The sequence below is a fragment of the Callionymus lyra genome, chromosome 13, assembly GCF_982586985.1.
Source record: "Callionymus lyra chromosome 13, fCalLyr1.hap1.1, whole genome shotgun sequence".
NCBI classification, from domain to species: Eukaryota; Metazoa; Chordata; class Actinopteri; order Syngnathiformes; family Callionymidae; genus Callionymus; species Callionymus lyra.
The window spans coordinates 17,798,565-17,817,870 of NC_141830.1; the positions used below are offsets into that span (position 1 = coordinate 17,798,565).

The 19,306-nt window shown below is 39.1% G+C and overlaps 2 protein-coding genes across 7 annotated transcripts; both read left to right on the forward strand.

Annotated features, from left to right (window-relative positions):
* Positions 1–19: 19 nt before the first annotated feature.
* Positions 20–13,602, forward strand: mtf1 (metal-regulatory transcription factor 1). Of its 6 annotated transcripts, XR_015713251.1 has the most exons (13): positions 21–213; positions 3,034–3,557; positions 5,989–6,227; positions 6,595–6,726; positions 6,841–6,914; positions 7,191–7,324; positions 7,586–7,663; positions 7,725–7,827; positions 8,750–9,282; positions 9,605–9,674; positions 10,300–10,827; positions 10,930–10,988; positions 13,395–13,602. XR_015713251.1 is itself a non-coding variant. In XM_087806589.1 (11 exons), exons 1-11 carry the CDS (start codon positions 141–143, stop codon positions 10,755–10,757), a joined length of 2,415 nt encoding a protein of 804 aa, XP_087662715.1. In that variant the 5' UTR covers positions 20–140; the 3' UTR covers positions 10,758–13,602. The 6 variants fall into 6 exon arrangements, 3 of the variants coding, with proteins under 3 accessions (XP_087662715.1, XP_087662714.1, XP_087662717.1); XR_015713250.1 differs by having other exon boundaries at positions 10,300–10,988; XR_015713249.1 differs by having other exon boundaries at positions 10,930–13,602.
* A 1,367-nt stretch (positions 13,603–14,969) lies between these two features.
* yrdc (yrdC N(6)-threonylcarbamoyltransferase domain containing) lies at positions 14,970–19,286 on the forward strand. Its single transcript, XM_087805551.1, has 6 exons — positions 14,970–15,197; positions 17,003–17,198; positions 17,258–17,372; positions 17,433–17,552; positions 18,260–18,390; positions 18,741–19,286. Exons 1-6 carry the CDS (start codon positions 15,026–15,028, stop codon positions 18,808–18,810), a joined length of 804 nt encoding a protein of 267 aa, XP_087661677.1. The 5' UTR covers positions 14,970–15,025; the 3' UTR covers positions 18,811–19,286.
* Positions 19,287–19,306: the final 20 nt, after the last annotated feature.

Sequence of the window (19,306 nt, forward strand, 5' to 3'; positions counted from 1 at the left end):
GGTTTTTAAATGTTTTATTCTTTATGTTCGTTTCGATCCAGATTTATATAGAAATAATATAAAGTCTGGATCTTTTTTTTTTTATTCCGCGGGGAAGGTTACAAACATTTACCCATAATTCAACGGGGCGGCTGTGACGTATGACATTCTCGCCAGCTGGGGAGGGGCTAGTTTGGAGAGTGCTAAACATCCACAAGAATCAGACACAATCTGGTAATTAATCATTTCTCCTATTTTTTTTAACACATAATTCTCATATTTTTGTTCATTTTTAAATATAGACTATCTTTACCTTGTCATGCATTTGCCTAAAGCTACGTGCTTAAACGTTTTGGGTCGCGAAGCTTTTTTCAAAATAAGTTGACATGGCTAACAGCTAACCAGCTAAATCTCAATTTTAGCAATTAATATCAATATTTTTCACATCAAGTCATGAAGACAATTGAGACTTTTAGTCTTTGCGGGGCAAAGTGTTAACATGACGACGAGTCTTAAAAGATCGAAGTGCGGAAGGATATTATTGCTGTAACATAATGTTTGATTTTCGGTACGGAATCGATGTGATGTTAGCTTAAAACATGTTGGTTAGCAGTTGTCAGCTAACGACTAACCTTCTGTGGTTTAATGAAAAACAAACGTTTTTCTATTTCTACGAAGCCTTCACACACGTTTTTCCAAGTCGTGCTGTTCGTATCAATGCTGGTGTCGTTTTTGCGATAAATATCGTGTCACGATCGTGATTGTCACATGACGTGTATCATATACACTAAATAATACTACTGACTAACTAACCTTACGAGTTAAAAGTCTAGTAGTTTATTTAATTGACGATATTGCCATGTCATTGTCAGAAAGTTCCAGAACGCAATGTTATCATTCAGTCTCCTGTGCACACGTTCTATTAAATTCCGAATCGAAAGATAACGGCGATGATAAAATGTGTGACCAGTAAATAAAAAGCTATCGCAATGTTTTTTATTATAGTTTATGGTTGTCATAATATATATATATGGAACCCCTTTGTGCATGTATGTGGTTTATTACTTTACTATAAACAGATCTGGCCAGTTGTTATCATTTATTTATGCTTCTATTTTAGTCCGCTTTGTATGTTTTAGTCACTATACAATGGCGTTTAAGTTTAACAATGTTTGCATCCTTTTAATATCCACGTGGATATTGTTAAAGGAGAAATAGTCTCTCTATAGCATCTCATTCGAGTCTTAAGTTAACAGAGTGAAGTTAATTATTTGAGACCCAGACTTTATTTTCATGGAGTAAAGGAGTAGTTTTCTGAACTGGTGTATAGTACTATGTATTTGTTAAAGTGATGTTCAGCCCCAAATTCCAAGTTCACTTATTTTCTACTCACCTTTATGTTGATTTTATTTCCAGAGTATTCTGTTCTTTTTGGAGTTATAGACAAAAATGTGAGTACATTTAAATGTAGCGACTGAACTTCAGTTGTCTTCGTCTTCATCTTCGTCACAACGATGCACTTGAAAACATCCCAATACCTCCATACTGCTTGACTGTAATGTCCATCTTGTATTAAAGCCTCAACGTGAGGAATCGTTCCGGAAAAAATCTACACTAACTACTACTACTAACTAACGTTACGAGTGAAGTCTAGTAGTTTATTCAATTGAAGATATTGTCATGTCATTGTCAGAAAGTTCCAGAACACAATGTTATCATTCAGTCTCTTGTGCACACATTCTATTGAATTCCGAATCGAAAGATAACGGCGATGATAAAATGTGTGACCAGAAAATAAAAAGCTATCGCAATGTTTTTTATTATAGTTTATGGTTGTCATAATAGATATATGTAACCCCTTTGTGCATGTATGTGGTTAATACTTTACTATAAACAGATCTGGCCAGTTGTTATCATTGTTTATGCTTCTATTTTAGTCTGCTTTGTATGTTTTAGTCACTATACAATGGCGTTTAAGTTTAACAATGTTTGCATCCTTTTAATATCCACGTGGATATTGTTGAAGGAGAAATAGTCTCCCTATAGCATCTCATTCGAGTCTTAAGTTAACAGAGTCAAGTTAATTATTTGAGACCCAGACTTTATTTTCATGGAGTTAGGGAAGTAGTTTTCTGAACTGGTGTAAAGTACTATGTATTTGTTAAAGTGATATTCCGCCCCAAATTCAAAGTTCGCTTATTTTCTACTCACTTTTATGTTGACTAAGGGTTGATTTAATTTCCAAAGTAATCTGTTCTTTTTGGAGTTATAGACAAATTGTAAGTCCATTTAAATGTAGCGGCTGAAGCTGAGTTGTCTTCATCTTCGTCCGAAGGATGCACTTGAAAACATCCAAATACCTCCATACTGCTTGACTGTAATGTCCATCTTGTATTGAAGCCTCAACGTGAGGAATCGTTCTGGAAACAATAAGCCTGTTGTTTTAAGTTTGTTTTGTAGAAGAGGATCACAGTCTTTTAGTTGCTGCCTGAAGTCTTTTCTCATTGAAACACATTGTGTCGGTGCACAAGATTTGGCCCTAACAGCTTCCGCTTACAAAAAGCTTAAATGTAGAATTGTAACATTTTTTTTGAAACAATTTGTAATGTTGAGATTCGATACAAGTAAAATAGTCTGATGAAGCTTCATGAAGTCCACTAGATGGTCGTGTCTAATCCCATTTTTCTTTGTTTTGAACAACTTTTTTTAATGGAAAAATCACATCATTTTTGTTAAGTGATGGCGCCAACTACTAACCTCTAAACAACATGACACTGCTACATGAAGCTTCATCAGCCCCTCACTAGATACAAGATGGACATTATAGACGAGCACCACGGAGGTATTTTGATGTTTTTAAGTGTGTCTTTTTGACCAAGACGAAGACAACCAAGCCCCAGGCGCTTCATCAAATGAACATACATTTTTAACTCTGAAAATAAATCCCAACCCTTAGTCGATTAGTAAATTTGGATTTTTTTGTGAACTTAACATTAAAGAGTGCCAACTGTTGTTGCCAAAAGTGATTAACATTGTTCTCATTTAATTACTTAGTTTCCACCAATACCAGTGAGTGTGCAGTCCAGCTCACTGGGAAAGGCGTGGCTCCAGGGACCATGAGTGTAAATGGCCCTCATACGGAGACGACTATGTACTTTGAGGTGGAGGTGGAACAACTGGAGCGGGAGGACGACGAAGAAGACGACGATAAACTCCACTATGACAAAGATGACCATATCAATGAGCCGTCATCCTCGTCCGGTCGTGTTTATGACCGCACCACGGTTCTCATCGAGCGAGACCCCATCCGCTTGGATGAGGAGGGTGAAGAAGAAGGTCACTGTGGAGGAGATGATGATGGGGTCCACTTTTTAACGGAAGTGGAGGGAGATGAAGAGGATGGCTCCTTGGCATTCATGTCAGATCCTGACGCAATGTCTCAGGGTTATGTGCACCATACCATTTCTCCAGACCAGATTCAGTTCACCATCAATCCAGGTTCTACACCTATGCCACGCAACATAGAGGGTGCAACACTGACCCTGCATTCTGAGTGTCCAGAGACCAAACAGAGAGAGGTAAGAATATACCACATTTTTTTTATATATGATTGTTTTACTGCAAAATAAAAAAAAAAACGATACACATTACTGATAAAACTAGACAAAGTCATAAAATATTAATAACAAAATAATGATCATACATTACAAAAGAAAATGGGCATAGATCCACTCACTCATACGCACACCTGCAATGTCAGAAACGCTCCTCCAAAAATGTCTATATATGAGTTCCAAAGATTTTGTAATTCCATTTCCTTGCCCTTCAATGTATTAGTTACTTTCTCCAAAGCATTACATTTTAGTGATTATGTCGTCCGATTAGCCATTATTGGGGAATTGCGGTTGCAAACTTGTTTGTGTTAACACCAAGTAGACAAACATTTATGTTAAACGGATTGGATAAAGCTTTCATCACCTTTTTCCAAAGTGATTCAATCTTTTGGTATTCCCATAATACCCTTTCCCCAAGACATTTTGAACAGGTATCAGGACTATTGTTAGACATGTGTTATAGGAGTGATGAGGGTTCTCATCAATCACTTCTTGCTCTGATGCTGTTTGAGCTTTAAAACATGCTTCTTCTCATATAAAAGGTTTACATATTCTCTTATATTGTGATAACTCTGCTGAATAAAACCATGTTGATCATTGTTAACCAATCGAGGAAGATATTTTTCAAGCCTTTTAGACGGTGCTTTGCAAATGATTTTGGCATTGGACCCCATTAGGTTGATTAGGCTATTGGAAGAACATTCTGTTGGCATCTTATGAGTTTTTAATATTACGGTTTTTATAGTCAATCTTAAGAATACTGGAAGTATTCCTAATTCAAAAGTCAAGAAAAGGTCTTAAAATCTGTTCTTTGAACACGTTATTAAATTCTATTGGTATTCTATCAGTCTCGGTTGCTGTTCAAATAACCTTATTTATGGCTTCATGAAGATGTAACTAAATCTTTAACTTAATTTTGATCTTCAATCATTTCCTTTTATATTGGATGTTAAGATCTACTTGTAAAATACACACATATTCAATTTAGACACCCTTTTTGCCAGTGTGCAAAGAGCTACACAAGTATGAGTATTGTAAATGCAAATGAATATTAATTATGAACGATGGTAGATAGATTTAGTAGTATTTCCAAAAAATGGTAAAACATTTTTATTTCTATTGCTGGTATACATAATTTTCAAAATATTAAATTAATCAAATGTTAAATTATTTTTGCAAATACTAATAATAAATAAATATTAGATTAAATGGACTTTATGAATCCCTCTGGACATCTCCTTATAGACTTAAGCAAATAACACAAACATAATTTATACTGTGAAAAGGTGTTATTAAAGTGTTCACCATGGGTAGAACTAGTGAGAGGAAGAAGTGTTAGAAAAAATGTTCTTGGTGTGTGAGTCATCATAAACAGGGGATGGTAATATCCTCTTTTCATTAATCGCTGGTTGACAGAAGGTCTAGTGGGTGAAGCATTGCACCTTGAGGCATTCAATATCGAGCTGTCAGGCCCAAGCATACCTGTGTAAACCTTGTCCCTGATGTGCGCGTGTAGGTTGTGTTGTTGATGATTGAGTGCAGTTTGTTTGCCTTAGTCATACTGTGATTGTTATTGTTCATGACTCAGTTTGAAACCGGCTGAAATCTTTTTCAACTTGTTTCTTTGATTAAAAGTATCGTATGAGGAATAGTCTTTAGAAAGTTTGTTTCTTCAAGATAACTTTGTATGACTACAATTCTTATGTCATTCTTGCTTCTGTGTTGCAAAGGCAAGTATCATGCGAAACACTATAACGTGCACATTGGTGGTTGGTACATTCTTTTAAGTGTTGATAGTAGTGAAACAAATGGCAAAATGCAATCAAATAATTTAAGTGTTAGTACACCAAATTGTAAATGAAATATATGTTTATGTACTGGTAGTATTTGCAATACTACCTAACATTCTCCTTCCAATAATGAGAGTAACTCTTTTTTTTTTAACTCTTCTTGCTTCAGTGAACTTACAGATAAAGTAAAAGCAGTCTTAAGTTGGGAATCAACCCAGGGCAACCTTCATCTTAGCTATTTGTTCAGAAAGAATGGACTCCTGCGGAGATAAATGACTTGCTTTTACGCACATCCCTCCAGGGCTCTCTGCTTTCTGGTAAACATTGGTCGAACATAACATTAAAAGGATGTGGTGCACTTGCCTTATACTGTGTGGTCCCTGGTGCTCTAAATGTTGTTCATCTTTGTGCTGATTGGAGGGGCTGAGGCACAAAGATGAAGTCAACTCTGAAAGGTTATGCTAAAACAGTCTTTCTGTTTCGAGCTGAGTCTCTTGCTTGGCTGAAAAGTGAAAGTGTTTGTCAGGTTTCAGAATTATGATTGTGTTCTGTTGTGTTCCCTGTATTAAACCCTTCACCATCTGTGCGTGATGTCCTCCGATCAGGTGAAGCGTTACCAGTGTATGTTTGAAGGCTGCACAAGGACTTACAGCACGGCAGGAAACCTGCGAACACACCAGAAGACCCACCGGGGCGAGTACACGTTTGTGTGTAATCAGCAAGGCTGTGGAAAGGCTTTTCTGACCTCGTACAGCCTCAAGATCCACGTGCGCGTCCACACTAAGGAGAAGCCATTTGAATGCGACGTGCAGGGCTGTGAGAAGGCCTTCAACACACTGTACCGGTGAGCAGCTCACTCATTTGTTGTGTAGTTGTGATCAGATGATGCCTGGTTTGGTTACGTGAGAAACTGCACTTTTTACTGTTTTGTTTCTCTTATTTACTATAGGGTTCTGCGTGCATGCATTTTAACCTATTGCTTAACCTGCAATGTTGCAATACTGCTTCTCGGTGACTCTTATGTTAACTTTTCAACTACATATTTGACATTCCATTTAGCATAAAAACATTGTTATGAGTGGCTCAAATTGTAGTTGCATATCACTGGAACTTTAAAATGTGGAGAAACTAATTAGGATGTTTATGAAACTGGGTTTATCCTCAAAGGCCCAATATTGTTTCATCAATATGCATTTCATTGTTTTTTCCAGGCTAAAAGCACACCAGAGAATCCACACAGGCAAAACATTCAATTGTGAGACCGAGGGTTGTACAAAGTACTTCACCACACTGAGCGATCTGAGGAAGCACATTCGCACTCACACCGGAGAGAAACCATTCCGGTGAGAATCTCTCCTGCCGTCTTTGATTTGTCTTTTTTTTTTTACCCGAGCTGTTTGAGGTTGAATATTCCCTCTGATTTGACATGCTAACTAGCTGTTTTGCGTTTACTTCAGGTGTGACCATGATGGGTGTGGTAAAGCTTTCGCTGCGAGTCATCACCTGAAGACACATGTACGGACCCACACAGGTGTGTATCACAAAGTGATTTCTTTTGAATTAGATTACCAAAAGACTAGCTAACATTTTGTCAAAACCTAAACGTAACTCATAACCCCTCATTAGCTCTTTTCATTTTACTTTATGCTGCTGACGTTTGTTGTGCAGTTTTATTGTATTTGGGGATTTTATTGTATTATCAGATTTTGTATTTGTAAAGTGACCTCGAGTGCTTTGAAAGGCGCTTTTAAATTCCATTTGTTTATTACTTTCATGTTATGGTGTCGAACACTTTTTTGTATTCTAGGCGAAAAGCCTTTCAACTGTCCGAGTAATGGCTGTGAGAAGACTTTCAGCAGCCAATACAGTCTAAAGAGTCACATCAGAGGCCACGACAAAGGGCAGCCCTTCAGCGTCACTCTCAGCCACCCGCTGTCTGAAGTGAGTCACGGTTCAGCACTCTCAACACATTTCTCTGCATCTCTGGGAAAAGGTTTTTTTTTTTTTCAGAGTGTCACAACTTGTTCTTTGCCATGTCAGCTGGAATTTCACTTTTAGAACCTGATTTAGTGCTTCTCTCTGCATGAGATCTGCTTGTACTTGCTTGTTTTTAAACAAACCCATTATGCATTTTAAGAAAAAACTTTCGGTTTTCCAGGTTAAGTTGTTAAATGAAACACATTTTTTGTTTCTCTGCTACAGGACGCAAATCATTCTTTTTGCCTCAGTGACCTGAGCCTAATCTCCACAGACTCTGAAATCCGGGAAAACATAAATAATGTAAGTCAATGCTAATCTTTGTTATGTTTTTCTATAGTAAGTTCTTTTTCATATACCACAGGCACAGAATTTGGACCTCAACAATGTGACGCCTATCAGGATTTTTGAGCTCATGTTCCAGAGTCCTGACAACAGCATCAGCCAGGACGAGGCTCATCACCACGGTATTCAAATTTCAAACCAAATTTGCTGTTGTTAAATCAATTTTATTGTGGGGATTTTGTGTTCCGATGAACCGACCCCTCCCCAGCCTCGTACATGGTGATGGAATGAAGGACAGACCCATGGATGAGTTTAAGAAAAATGCTCGTTTATTGAATTATGCAAAAGTCAGAGACAAACTTACGTGAACACGGGCGCTAGCAAGCAGAGAGATCTATCGCAGATGTCTTCGAATGCCAGAACGCAAAGATCAGACAAAATGGTGGATCTTTATAGTAGAATATTCAGGTTAACACCTCTAGTCAAATGTGAACGTAGGATTGGTCAGTAACTGTAAACACTTGATTCTAAGATGGCCGTCGCACGTGATCGTAGTGGAAACTTACCGAAAGTTGTTGACTTCTAGAGAGAGTTTGTTCCCAGCTACTTGTGTCCTTCAGTGTGAATTCTCAAACAGGTGTCCAGACTTCCTGGAATCTGGGATTGTTTAATCTTTCTGTGTGTGCAAGGCTTTGTGACCTCGGCCTTGTGTTGCAGTCAGTGAATCCAATGCAAGAATAGGATTATTTAATATGAATTAAATATGGAAGATTATCAGTAAATCAAGTGACTATTTGAAATGTGTGTTAAATCTAGATGATTGATTACAGTAAAGTTGTCATTTCCTTACATTATATATTAGAATCTTAGTATTATAAATAATGATTTGTATATATCCCCTCTAATGATTATTTTTTAATGTTGCCTTCTTAGTTTGGAATTGACATTTTTCATTAAGTAAACGTTCGATAATGAACCATCAATGAAAACATTTTTACAGTGTTATCTTATGATAAGTGTAAGAGAGCAATGACAGTTTGGCTTTACAAAAAAAAAAATCCACCAAAACTGCACAATTTTATTTTCTCTTCTATTCCTTCGCAGCAGTAGTGATTGACACGTCGTCTCACCCCCGGAACTGCTGCTCTCCTGACGCCTCCGGTCCTGCTCCAGTTACTGTTGCAACCTCTTCTGAGAAAACTCCAGCTTTCATGCCTCCGACAGGGCCTCATCAAAGCTCGGATGAGCCTGCTCAAGCGCTTGTCAAAACTGCTAACCATCCTCCACATTTCATAACAATGCCTTCCACTTTTATTCAGCCTGAAAGCACCCCACAGTCCAATCCTCTACCTGCCTCCATCGCTGCTGCTCCCCCTTCCTTAGCTGCAGCCACACTGACCCCCACGCCAACAGGAACCACCACTGCTGCTGCTGTGGCTGCAACAACCGATGCTTTGGCACAAGCGGTGGTCAACAATCCAGTTGCCATTTCTGCGTCTGGGCTGACACCGGCTCCTGCTACTATCACCATAGCACAAACCCAGAATCTGCTACAGCCCAGTCTCGTCATGTCGGACCAGAACCTTCAATGGATCCTCAGCAGCGCTGCCAACAGCCAGCAAAATCCAGATCAAGGAGTAGGTTGTTTTTTTTGTTTATCATAATGTTGTGATTATTGAAACGTAGAATCGACTATAAAAGTATTAACATTTTAATGCTAATGTGGGTCTTTTGATTTATTCAGCAATATTTTGTTTAATTTTTATTTAATAATCTGAATATTTCTGCTTCAGTTGCAGCTGCAACAAAAAAATGACCGTACATATTGTGGTATTTAAAAATATATATTTTTAAATGGGAACGGTGAAGTCATCTGAAAACTTGTCACAGCCCTTGATTAAGCCCACCTAATTACAGGATGTCAGAATACTGAACTCACTTTTGATGTTTTCATGACAGACTCATCAAAGTGCTCCAAAAGTGGAAAAGGTTTTCTTCACGACAGCCATTCCAGTGGGAGCAAATCCTGGTAAGATATGCTTCGGATTAAAGTGAAATAGATACAAGAGGTAACCAAAAATGTTTTAGTTCGCATACTAGCGTACTCAAAGTTAGTATTTTTAGTGCATTAGTGCGTCTCAATTCTTAGTATGCGAAATTTAGTGCGCCATGCACACTAAATTGGTGTACTAAAATGCCCACAAAACTGAGTATGGTTCTATGGACACTAACCACCCTAAACGGCTCCATCTTAGTGACGTTTTAAACGGAAGTTACGTCATATATATATATATATATATATATGACGTAACTTCCGTTTAAAACGTCACTAAGATACTATCTGTGGAGAATTTGCGTACTAGTTAGTACGTACACTATCCTGATGCATACTAACTTCTAGTATACTTAGAGAAGTATGCGATTTGAGACATTGCAAGTGTTGGTGGTAAAAGTCATCAACTCCAGAGTAAGAATAATCCGTAATGATGAGTCTGGACTGATATGTACAATAAAAAAAACATGGCTTTCAAGAGCTGATGACTATACATTGTTCATGTTTTTAATTATAATACCACTGTGGTTCTTTCATCAATAGCCCTGAGTGTGTACACACGTGTCACTGCCACAAGTCTAATAAAATTTGCGTGTTCTAGGAAATTCTGTGCAGCAGATCGGGCTCAGTCTGCCAGTCATCATAATCAAACAGGAGGAGTCCTGCCAGTGCCAGTGTGCCTGCAAGGACTCCGCTAAAGACAAGAGTGCCTCCTCTGTCAGCTCCTCGAATCAGCCCCCACCACCAGAAGCTCCTCCACCACCGCCGCCCCCGTCTCTACCCACGGAGCCTCACTATCCTCCCAATGCCTCATCGTCCTCGTGCTGTCTCCCAGAATCTTCCTCGGAAGGAGATAAAGCGAGCCTGGAGGCCGGGCCTGCCTCCTCGGCTCAGACGTTCTCCCGAATAGACAGCAACACCTCCACCAACCCCCCCTCCCTCGCCAACATGGACGTCTCTGACTTTCTCTCCCTGCAGAGTCCCGAAACAGCCGCCAACATCGAAGCCCTGCTGCTCGTCTCTGAGGACTTCAGCATGTCCACGGACGGTCATTCTTAGAGCTGCCTTCCGAGCCGCACATGGAGTCTCGTGATCGTCTGTTGAAGCATCAAGTCCACCCACCTCTCCAGTCAGTAACTCCTCGTCCACACTTTGAAAGTTGTGTACTTCTGTTTCTAGTGGAAAAGTATATGCACTTAGCAAATCTGTTTGCTGGTTCTTCTCTTCACAGTAGTTGCAGAAGCATGATAAGCAAGAAGGCCATGAAGGTTAATCAAAGACGTTAAGGAGGTATCTCACGTTCACAACTTACAAAGTTTTTAACCTAATGATCTAAGACTCTGAAGGAGGAAATAAGACGGAGATTTAGGTGTCTAGAGACCCATTTACTTTAGTTAGGTCCAATGTTTTATTGCTTGTTTTTTCAAGGCATCACACTTGAGGTAGTTTTAAGTATTTTTAATTGCTGTCTTTCCTGTGTTAACGTATTTTATGACTTTTATTTCACAAATTCCCTTTCCTAAAATGCACAACAAAAATGGTTTTATAGCTCATTTGCTACTATCATGTACTGAATAAACAAGCAACAAGATATTGGACCCTTTCTAAAAAATGTGTCCCCTTTAATACATACACTCTAATAGGAGTTTGAGACCAACAAAAGAACCCATTGGTCAGACCTTGCTTTTGGTTCAAATATGTTGGATTAAAATGGCACTCGTGAGGGGTTAAACTAGATTAATGGTATCATTGTACTGTATTCCCGAACCAAGCAACAAAATGCTGACAAGTGACGACCAGAATGCACTGTACTTGCAGCGGAAATTTAAGGGAGTTTTGCTTCCCACTACTCTCTCGCTCAGCTTTCTTGTCTAGTTGTGTGATTTTTCAAAATGTCTGAGGAACTTGTTGGCAAATATTGATGGAGAACGTCTGATGACATTTGCCTTTCATCTTCAAATAATCGTTTAACTTAAGCTAATTTAATGTCTGTACATTTTAATTTATTTATATAGTCGATTCCTTTGAATATCTTGGTAATTGTGCTATGACAGAACAATAGTTTATTAATTTATTCTGATTTTTTTATTTACCTATCTTGTTACTGAATTTTTCCTTTTTCATGGGGTTTATTCATGTTTAAAAAAAAAAAGTCATTCTGCTGGAAGAATCCAGTTTGCAAAGGTCCGCAATGGTTTTGTTCCCATTACCAGAATTTTAGTTGAGGTGAAATAAATAACTCGTCAGCAAATGACCAAATGCAACCTAATTGTATTTAAGCAAAACAAATGGCATCTTGATGGCATCAAAATCTTAATTGGACAGTGACAAGTTGTGGCTGATCTTGTAATGAGAACAAAACCTTCCAAACAGTACATTTCTGTCATCCCATGTTTTCAGGGTTGTGACCCTCTCAGGGATGCATCAAGTCACGACTGACCCCAGATGTTTGAATTTGTTACTGGTATGGCTTCCTGACCACCCCGCACTTGCAGTAGCCCTTCGTTTTGCTGCGCTCTTCCCTCTTTATTGCACACGCAAGAACTCGAGCTCGTCAGCTGAGGTGCAGCACCACTACTTGTTTTGTACAAAACCTGCTGTAAAGTAGCATTTACCTAGACGGTGTCCTGGCGACAGTGTAAATACAGTACATTTGAGTGTAGAGTATTCTAGAATTTGTATTTTTGTATAGAATTTTTTGGAACTTGCAGAGAGTTTGGAGTTGATGTGTACTCCCTATCGTTGCATTCACCTTTATGCAGTTTGTTTTGACCAGCAGCTAGATTTCTTCACCGACCCCAGAATATATCCATCTATAAATATATATATATTTAATAAACAGTATTCCTTCACATGGGACACAATGCAATGACAGGACAGGAACACATGTTGGTTACTTGGCCTTCGAACCTTTTTCATGATACAAATTGTTTATAGTTGAGCAAAAAAATTAAAAAGGCTAAACATGGGATAAGGGTATTCCCGGCAAGCTAGGTAAATGTATCCAAGTTAATCCAACAAATCAGCAAGATATAAAAAGAGCTGGTCAAAAGAAAAATTCTGTCAAGTTGATTCCATATCAAAACATCATTGCACCTGCTTAAGTTAAATCAATGTCCAGCTCTGTATCGGCTTATAATTACAATTATAGGAAAAAAAAATCCGTCCTCAAAGTTAAATACCAATCGCCAAATTCAGAATGTTGTTCCATTTGATCATTCCAATTGTACACCTTGAAGTTTGCGTCACCGATACAACTTCATTCACACCATAACTATGCAACTTGCATTCAGAAGTGGGTCCAAAAGAAATTAAAATATTCAAACGATTATGCTTTACATGCGGAGGTTCCCTGGCAGCCCTTGCCTTTTCCAATGCATCGTTGTTGTGCATGCTTTTTAATATTCACCTCAGCTCTGTTTCACGTTTGAAGTGGTGCACGTGTCCGTTCCTTTTGTACACGCCGTCTTTGCCTCCGAGGTTACTGGTTTTAAACCAACTGGACTTTCATTTGATGAACGCGTTTTCAATTCTGTTTTAAGAATTACTTTTGGTCAACTGTACGCAGCTTTTTCAAGCGTTCTTTCAGAACTGAGCTCACTCCATACGCAATCTTGTGGTTAAAGCCTTTCTGTTCGGATTTCGTCGCTGCAGAAATGTGTTGTAATTGTCGGTATGATTTTGTTTTTACTTCAGGATCTGAAACTGGTGAGATGAAGGCGATGTCAATTTGGAAGCAAAATGAAATTATTTAACAGAGTGCTTCTAAAAGAGATGTCAAGTCACCCAAAGAGCGAGGAATTGTTTAGTATTTTTTTAAGAATGTATACGTTTGCCTGTTATTATTTGTATCAAGTAATATAAGAAATACTTTCTGAACTGAGAGCAATATAATACTAATAAAAACGTAATACTTCAATGAAACGTCTCTGGAGCTCAATCAAGAATGTGCATGAATGCATTTTATTAATGGATTTGAAACAGAATTATTTCTTTGAAGAGGTCATATTCTGCAGAGCTCTTTTCTGAAACGAGATTTTAAAAAGGGTTAAAGAGATTTTTTTTTAAACGGATCAATTAAAGAGGTTACTCACCATTATAACCTCCAGGCTGTTCAGGTCATCCAGGATTTTTTTGCTCAGCAATAATTTGTCCGACAGCAGGGACAGTTTCTCATCAAGTTCACCCAGTGACTGCAACACATTAAACTCAAATGTATTATTTGAGCGTCTGGTCTAAAGGGTCAAACAAAAATGGCGGTTAAAGCACCTGTCCTTCCTGAAAACCTTCATCGTCTTGCAGAAGCTTTTGGTCTTCTTCACAATCTGAGCCTGGTTTGAAAGATCACCGTGGAAGTTAAAGCACATATGCGAGTAAAAGAAAACCTTACCTGCATCAGATGACATTTCCAAACGCAAACTGATCCTGAAAAAAGTTTTTTCTTTTTTTACTTGAAGTGCAAACAGGTGATTTTAAAGCTTCTAACGAGTGGGTTGTGTCACCTGTCGTGATGTGGGTGGGCTAAATATTTCCCATCACAGATCTAAAACCGGCCCAGTGATCCTAAACTGTTCTTTCATTGTGGTTTCCCACGTACCGTTATAACCTTTCACTTAAAAGACAAATATCTCTTGCGTTCGAGTCGATACTGCAAAAGTTAATTTTCATGTCTTAACAAGAAGAACTCTGCAGTGAGAATTCTGACCCGCTCAAGTAGAAGAACTCACATTTCTCCGATCCTTGAAACTCTTCACTGGCTTCCAGTTTCTTTCAGGATCAACTTTAAAATTCTGGTTCTTACTTTCAGATCAATTCATGGTCAGGCTCCTCCTTACATCACTGATCTGATCCAGACTTACACCCCAGCTCGGGCTCTGAGGTCTGTGAATCAGAATCTACTGATGGTTCCTGGCGCACGGTTCAGGACCAGAGGAGAGAAATCCTTCCAGGCTGTTGCTCCTAAGCTTTTGGAACGATCTCTGTGTTTGATGGATCTACTGACTCCTTCAAGAAACATCTTAAGACATTTTTATTTGTTCAGGCTTTTCCTTGATTTTCTGGAACTCCTGTTGTGTTATCAGTTTTATCTTGATCTTTAAAGTATATATTTTATTGAGTATTGTTTTGATTGTTTAAGCACTTTGTGACCCTGGTCTGGAAAAGCGCTCTATAAATAAAAAATACTTACTTACTTGTGGTTTGAATCAATCAGTACTGTCTCTTTAAGAAGGCCTACGTCATTGTTTGTGGGCGTAACCCGGAAGTCGTGTGTTCTTGAGTCGGCTGTATGTTTTCAAAAAAAAAAATGTAACCCAGCCTAGTGTTTTATGAAGTTTGTTTTTAACGTCGGGCTCACGTTAGTCAAATCCAGCCTGGGTCGCGGTTCTGTTCAGTTCCAACGACCCGGTGGCGAAATGTGCAAAGAGCTGAAAACCAAAGTGTTGCGTTTACTGCCGGCTGGCTGTAATGGACTCGTCGCCCCAAAGGAGACCCAAACAGGTGAGACGTTTCATGTAACCCTCTCTTACGTTTGCTAAAACTCTTATTTTGTGGATCAATCTACTTTAGGAAGCTAAATATGGACGTGGTTCGCTAGATCACGCAAACATGACAGTGTGTTACGTCAGATTTCCTGCGTTCCTTGAATCCGCCCTAGTGCCCACGTGTTGGTGAAATTAATGTTTTTAATTCATATTAACTTTGTTGATTCAACAGTATTTGCTGCCTGACTTGTGCAATATGTCTGCGATTATTAAGGCTTTTAAGTTGAGCTCGGTCGTAACATACTGGGTAGCCTTGTCAGAAACCTTTATCTTCTTATTCGATAATTTGTTATTCGTTTTAGTACATGGAAATAATGACGTATTTAACTCTTGTTTAAATGGTCATTGACTGTGTGAATATAGTTTATAATTTCTTAGGATGGGGGTTCAAAACGGAGTCAAATGTGGCTTCTTTTTTTTCCATTGTGAAGAAAGAGCTGAGCCAGGAGGCAAAAGCTCTCAGCTCACAGATCGATGTATCTTTTCCATTTCTAGTCCACGGTCACAGATGCAAGTGACTGAGATATTATTTTGATTTCGAGATCAACAGTTTTGTAATCAAAGAAAGAGACGGACCCCTTTTTAAAAGGCCTCCTGGTCGCTTCCCCAGGGAGGTGTTCTGATCATGTCCAACTAGTAAGTAAGTAAGTAATTTTTAGCGTTTTTCCAGACCAGGGTCACAAAGCGCTTAAACAATCAAAACAATACTCAATAAAGTACATACTTTAAAGGTCAAGATAAAACTGATAACAAAACAGGAGTTCCAGAAAATCAAGGAAAAGCCTGAACATATAAAAACGTCTTAAGATGTTTCTTGAAGGAGTCAGTAGATCCATCAAGCGCAAAGAGAGAGGAAGCTCGTTCCAAAGCTTAGGAGCAACAGTCTGGAAGGATTTCTCTCCTCCGGTCCTGAACTGTGTGCGAGGAACCATCGGTAGATTCTGATCCACAGACCTCAGAGCCCGAGCTGGTGTGTAAGGCTGGATCAGACCAGTGATGTAAGGAGGAGTCTGTCCATGAATAGATCTGAAAGTAAGAACCAGAATTTTAAAGTTGACCGTGAAAGAAACTGGAAGCCAGTGAAGAGTTTTAAGGATCGAATGTGAGTTCTTCTACTTGAGCGGGTCAGAATTCTCGCTGCAGAGTTTTGTATCAACTGCAGGCGAGACAGATCTCTGTTGTTAAGACATGAAAACAAACTGTTACAATAGTCCAGGCGAGAAGACACAAACGCATGGATTACAAACTCCAGATCATGTTGCGACAACATTTTCCTAAATTTAGAGATTTTTCTCAGTTGAAGGAAACAGCTTTTGGTCAGTTTTCTGCAGTGTTGAACTAGGAGGAGAACTCGGGCAGACCCAGGACACATTGAGAATCAATTACTCCTACATTGTCGGCGGAATACTTCAGTATTGTTCTACAAAAGCTGGAAGAGGTTTGTGGGGAAAGAAAAGTCTGGAGCTCTTTGCCCTGGCTGCTGCCCCAACGACCTTAGTGGTAGAAGATGGATGAGCAATGTTAGTCCTTTAATGTGAGAAGCATCTGTAGCGACGCACAACTTTCTTTCTTAAGAAAAAGCTTAACACACAAGGACGACACAAGCGGAGTGAATGTGATTTGGTGTTTCCTGGGAAACATGCATTTAAGATTCTGGCTCCGCTGCAAGTACTGATGTTACCCACGTTCCACCTGGCGAGTGTGAAGAAGTGAAACGCTCTCAAAAAAAAAACGAGACTTGATGTCTTCCCACAATCGCAGATTCCTCAGATGTCCTGAGCTACACGGCGAAGGCACTGAAGGAAGGCCACGTCGTCGGCGTGCCGACGGACACCATCTACGGTCTGGCGTGTCTGGCTCAAAACCGTGACGCCGTCGAAAAGGTCTACAACATCAAAGCCAGAAACCAGCAGAAGCCCCTCGCCATTTGCGTGGGAGAGATTCAGGACATCTACAAGTGAGTGACGGAACGTCAAGTGCTCAAGCAATGTCGGGTTAAATATGGATTGTGAGCAGATACTGCGAGGTGAGGGTGGAGAAGGGGCTGCTGGAAGAGCTGCTGCCGGGACCGGTCACGCTGGTTTTCGAACGAGCCGAAGTTCTGAACAAAGATCTCAACCCGTTCACTAAAGTGAGTCTTTCAAAAGGTGTCGCGTCAGATGTTTTGTTTTTATGACAAGTTTGTCTTCAGCTCGTAGGCGTGCGAATCCCAGATCACCCTTTCATGAGGCGTCTCTGCCAGATGTGCGAGGAGCCGCTCGCCCTCACCAGCGCCAACGTCAGCTCGCAGACCAGCACGGTGGAGGTGAACGTAAGTGCGAGGAGCTGCTAGACTTTGATACTTTTAATTGCAGAGTCTTGAGCGTTTGAGCTGTTCAGCCTAAATCTTTTTTTCTTATCTTTTCAATTATCATTTGAACCAATGGTTTCTTTAAACTTTAGGTATGAGCTCAGAATTTAACCATAGAACTGATCATGTAAAAATGTTTATAACGGCTAACTAACAAATGGATATTTAAATATTCTTTATGTATGTTTTGTCACTGAAGGTTAAAACACTTTGAAATATGTCTGTCATGGAGGTTTGAACAAAGTTGTTTTATTGTTCAGTTTAAAACGATACAATCAAATTAAAATTATATTTTATTTCACATTTCTATTTTATATATTTTATAATTATCGGGGTTTTTTATTCTATTTTTATCATATTAAAGTTTATTTAGTTGGTTTTCAATTATTTCTTTTAACAGAAATGGAAAAAAATATTTTTAGCCGACAGTTAGGACAAATGTCCGCATAATAACTTCTGTATTCTTATAACCTCTCAAATTGTTAAATCGTATAAAATGAGAGACATTTTCAATTGACTTTCTCCATCAACGAGTTGCTTTAGTAGTCTTTTGCTGACATCCTAACATCGTATTTTCGCTGAAATTTTTGTGAGTCTGCTGCTAAAAGACCGAAAATTAAAGTCCTCACAGGTGTTCCGGATGTTAATAAAGTATGTTTTAAATGCAGGAGTTTCAGGACCTGTGGCCTAAACTAGCAGTGGTGGTGGATGGTGGACCTATAGGAGATCTGAGCCGCCTGGGGTCGACAGTTGTGGACTTATCAGTTCCCAGCAAGTACCGCATCATCAGGCCAGGATGGTGAGTCACTACCAACCACTAGAGGGTGCATTGAAATATTATCGCGCAAATGGGTTCATACTCTCCTCATTGTAAAATGAGTTTGGGCTACTGGAAATTCATACACAATAGAGAGACTTTCCGATCTTTACATTTTAATTTTTAACCTCCATGTTGACTTATCTTAAGTCCCTTTATGTAAATGTATCATTATTGTCCACAGTTTGTGCACAAAGATCTCTCCTCATTGATGTGTGAATCCATCTTCTCTGTCAGGGATTCTAACTCTTGAGCAGATATTTGTTTGTGTCGCTTTAATCTCTGGCTCACATTTAATTGGACTCTGTGTACTGACAAGCGACTCCTTCCAGTGCCTTCTCCTCCACGGTTGATGTGCTGGAACACAAATACGGACTGTCAGAGGATTCTGGAGGAAACTGACCTCTGACCAGTTCACAAACTCTGCAGCCAGAGAGTCCTGGATGGTTGAGTTGGCAGAAATCTGGAGGGATGAAACTCCCGCTGATGTCCCGCATCAATGACCTCGTGTGAACTGGCTTCTTCTTCTTTATTTAAATGAGACTGTCTCTGGATCAAGTGCAGTTTCCTTTTTCATTCTTTCTTTTCATGCGAGCGAACACGGGTCGGCTGGTTTGCATTTTAAGTATCACTTAACTTACTGAGCAACATCATGTTTGCTTTAAATGGTGACATTTAACAATTAACTTTGATTATCAAACAAAGTTTGACTTGTTTTTCATGACCTTTTTAAATTAAAGTCCGTTTTACAAAAAGGTGTTTGTGTATAGTTTTCACTGGTGTATAAGTTATATTTTTTGCAATAAGCGAGGGAATAAAACATTGATGAGAATATTTTTACCATGTTCATTCAATAAACTTGATATTTTTAATTCTCATTCTCTGTTTCCTTCACATG

Excerpts from the sequence above, each read along its gene's own strand:
- mtf1 (XM_087806588.1), top strand. The coding sequence starts at position 141 with ATGACATTCTCGCCAGCTGGGGAGGGGCTAGTTTGGAGAGTGCTAAAC. Across the intron at positions 6,727-6,840 it reads ACCGGAGAGAAACCATTCCG|GTGTGACCATGATGGGTGTG; the intron begins GTGAGAATCTCT and ends CGTTTACTTCAG. Across the intron at positions 6,915-7,190 it reads ACATGTACGGACCCACACAG|GCGAAAAGCCTTTCAACTGT; the intron begins GTGTGTATCACA and ends TTTGTATTCTAG.
- yrdc (XM_087805551.1), top strand. The coding sequence starts at position 15,026 with ATGAAGTTTGTTTTTAACGTCGGGCTCACGTTAGTCAAATCCAGCCTG. Across the intron at positions 17,373-17,432 it reads ATCTCAACCCGTTCACTAAA|CTCGTAGGCGTGCGAATCCC; the intron begins GTGAGTCTTTCA and ends GTTTGTCTTCAG. Across the intron at positions 18,391-18,740 it reads CGCATCATCAGGCCAGGATG|TGCCTTCTCCTCCACGGTTG; the intron begins GTGAGTCACTAC and ends GACTCCTTCCAG.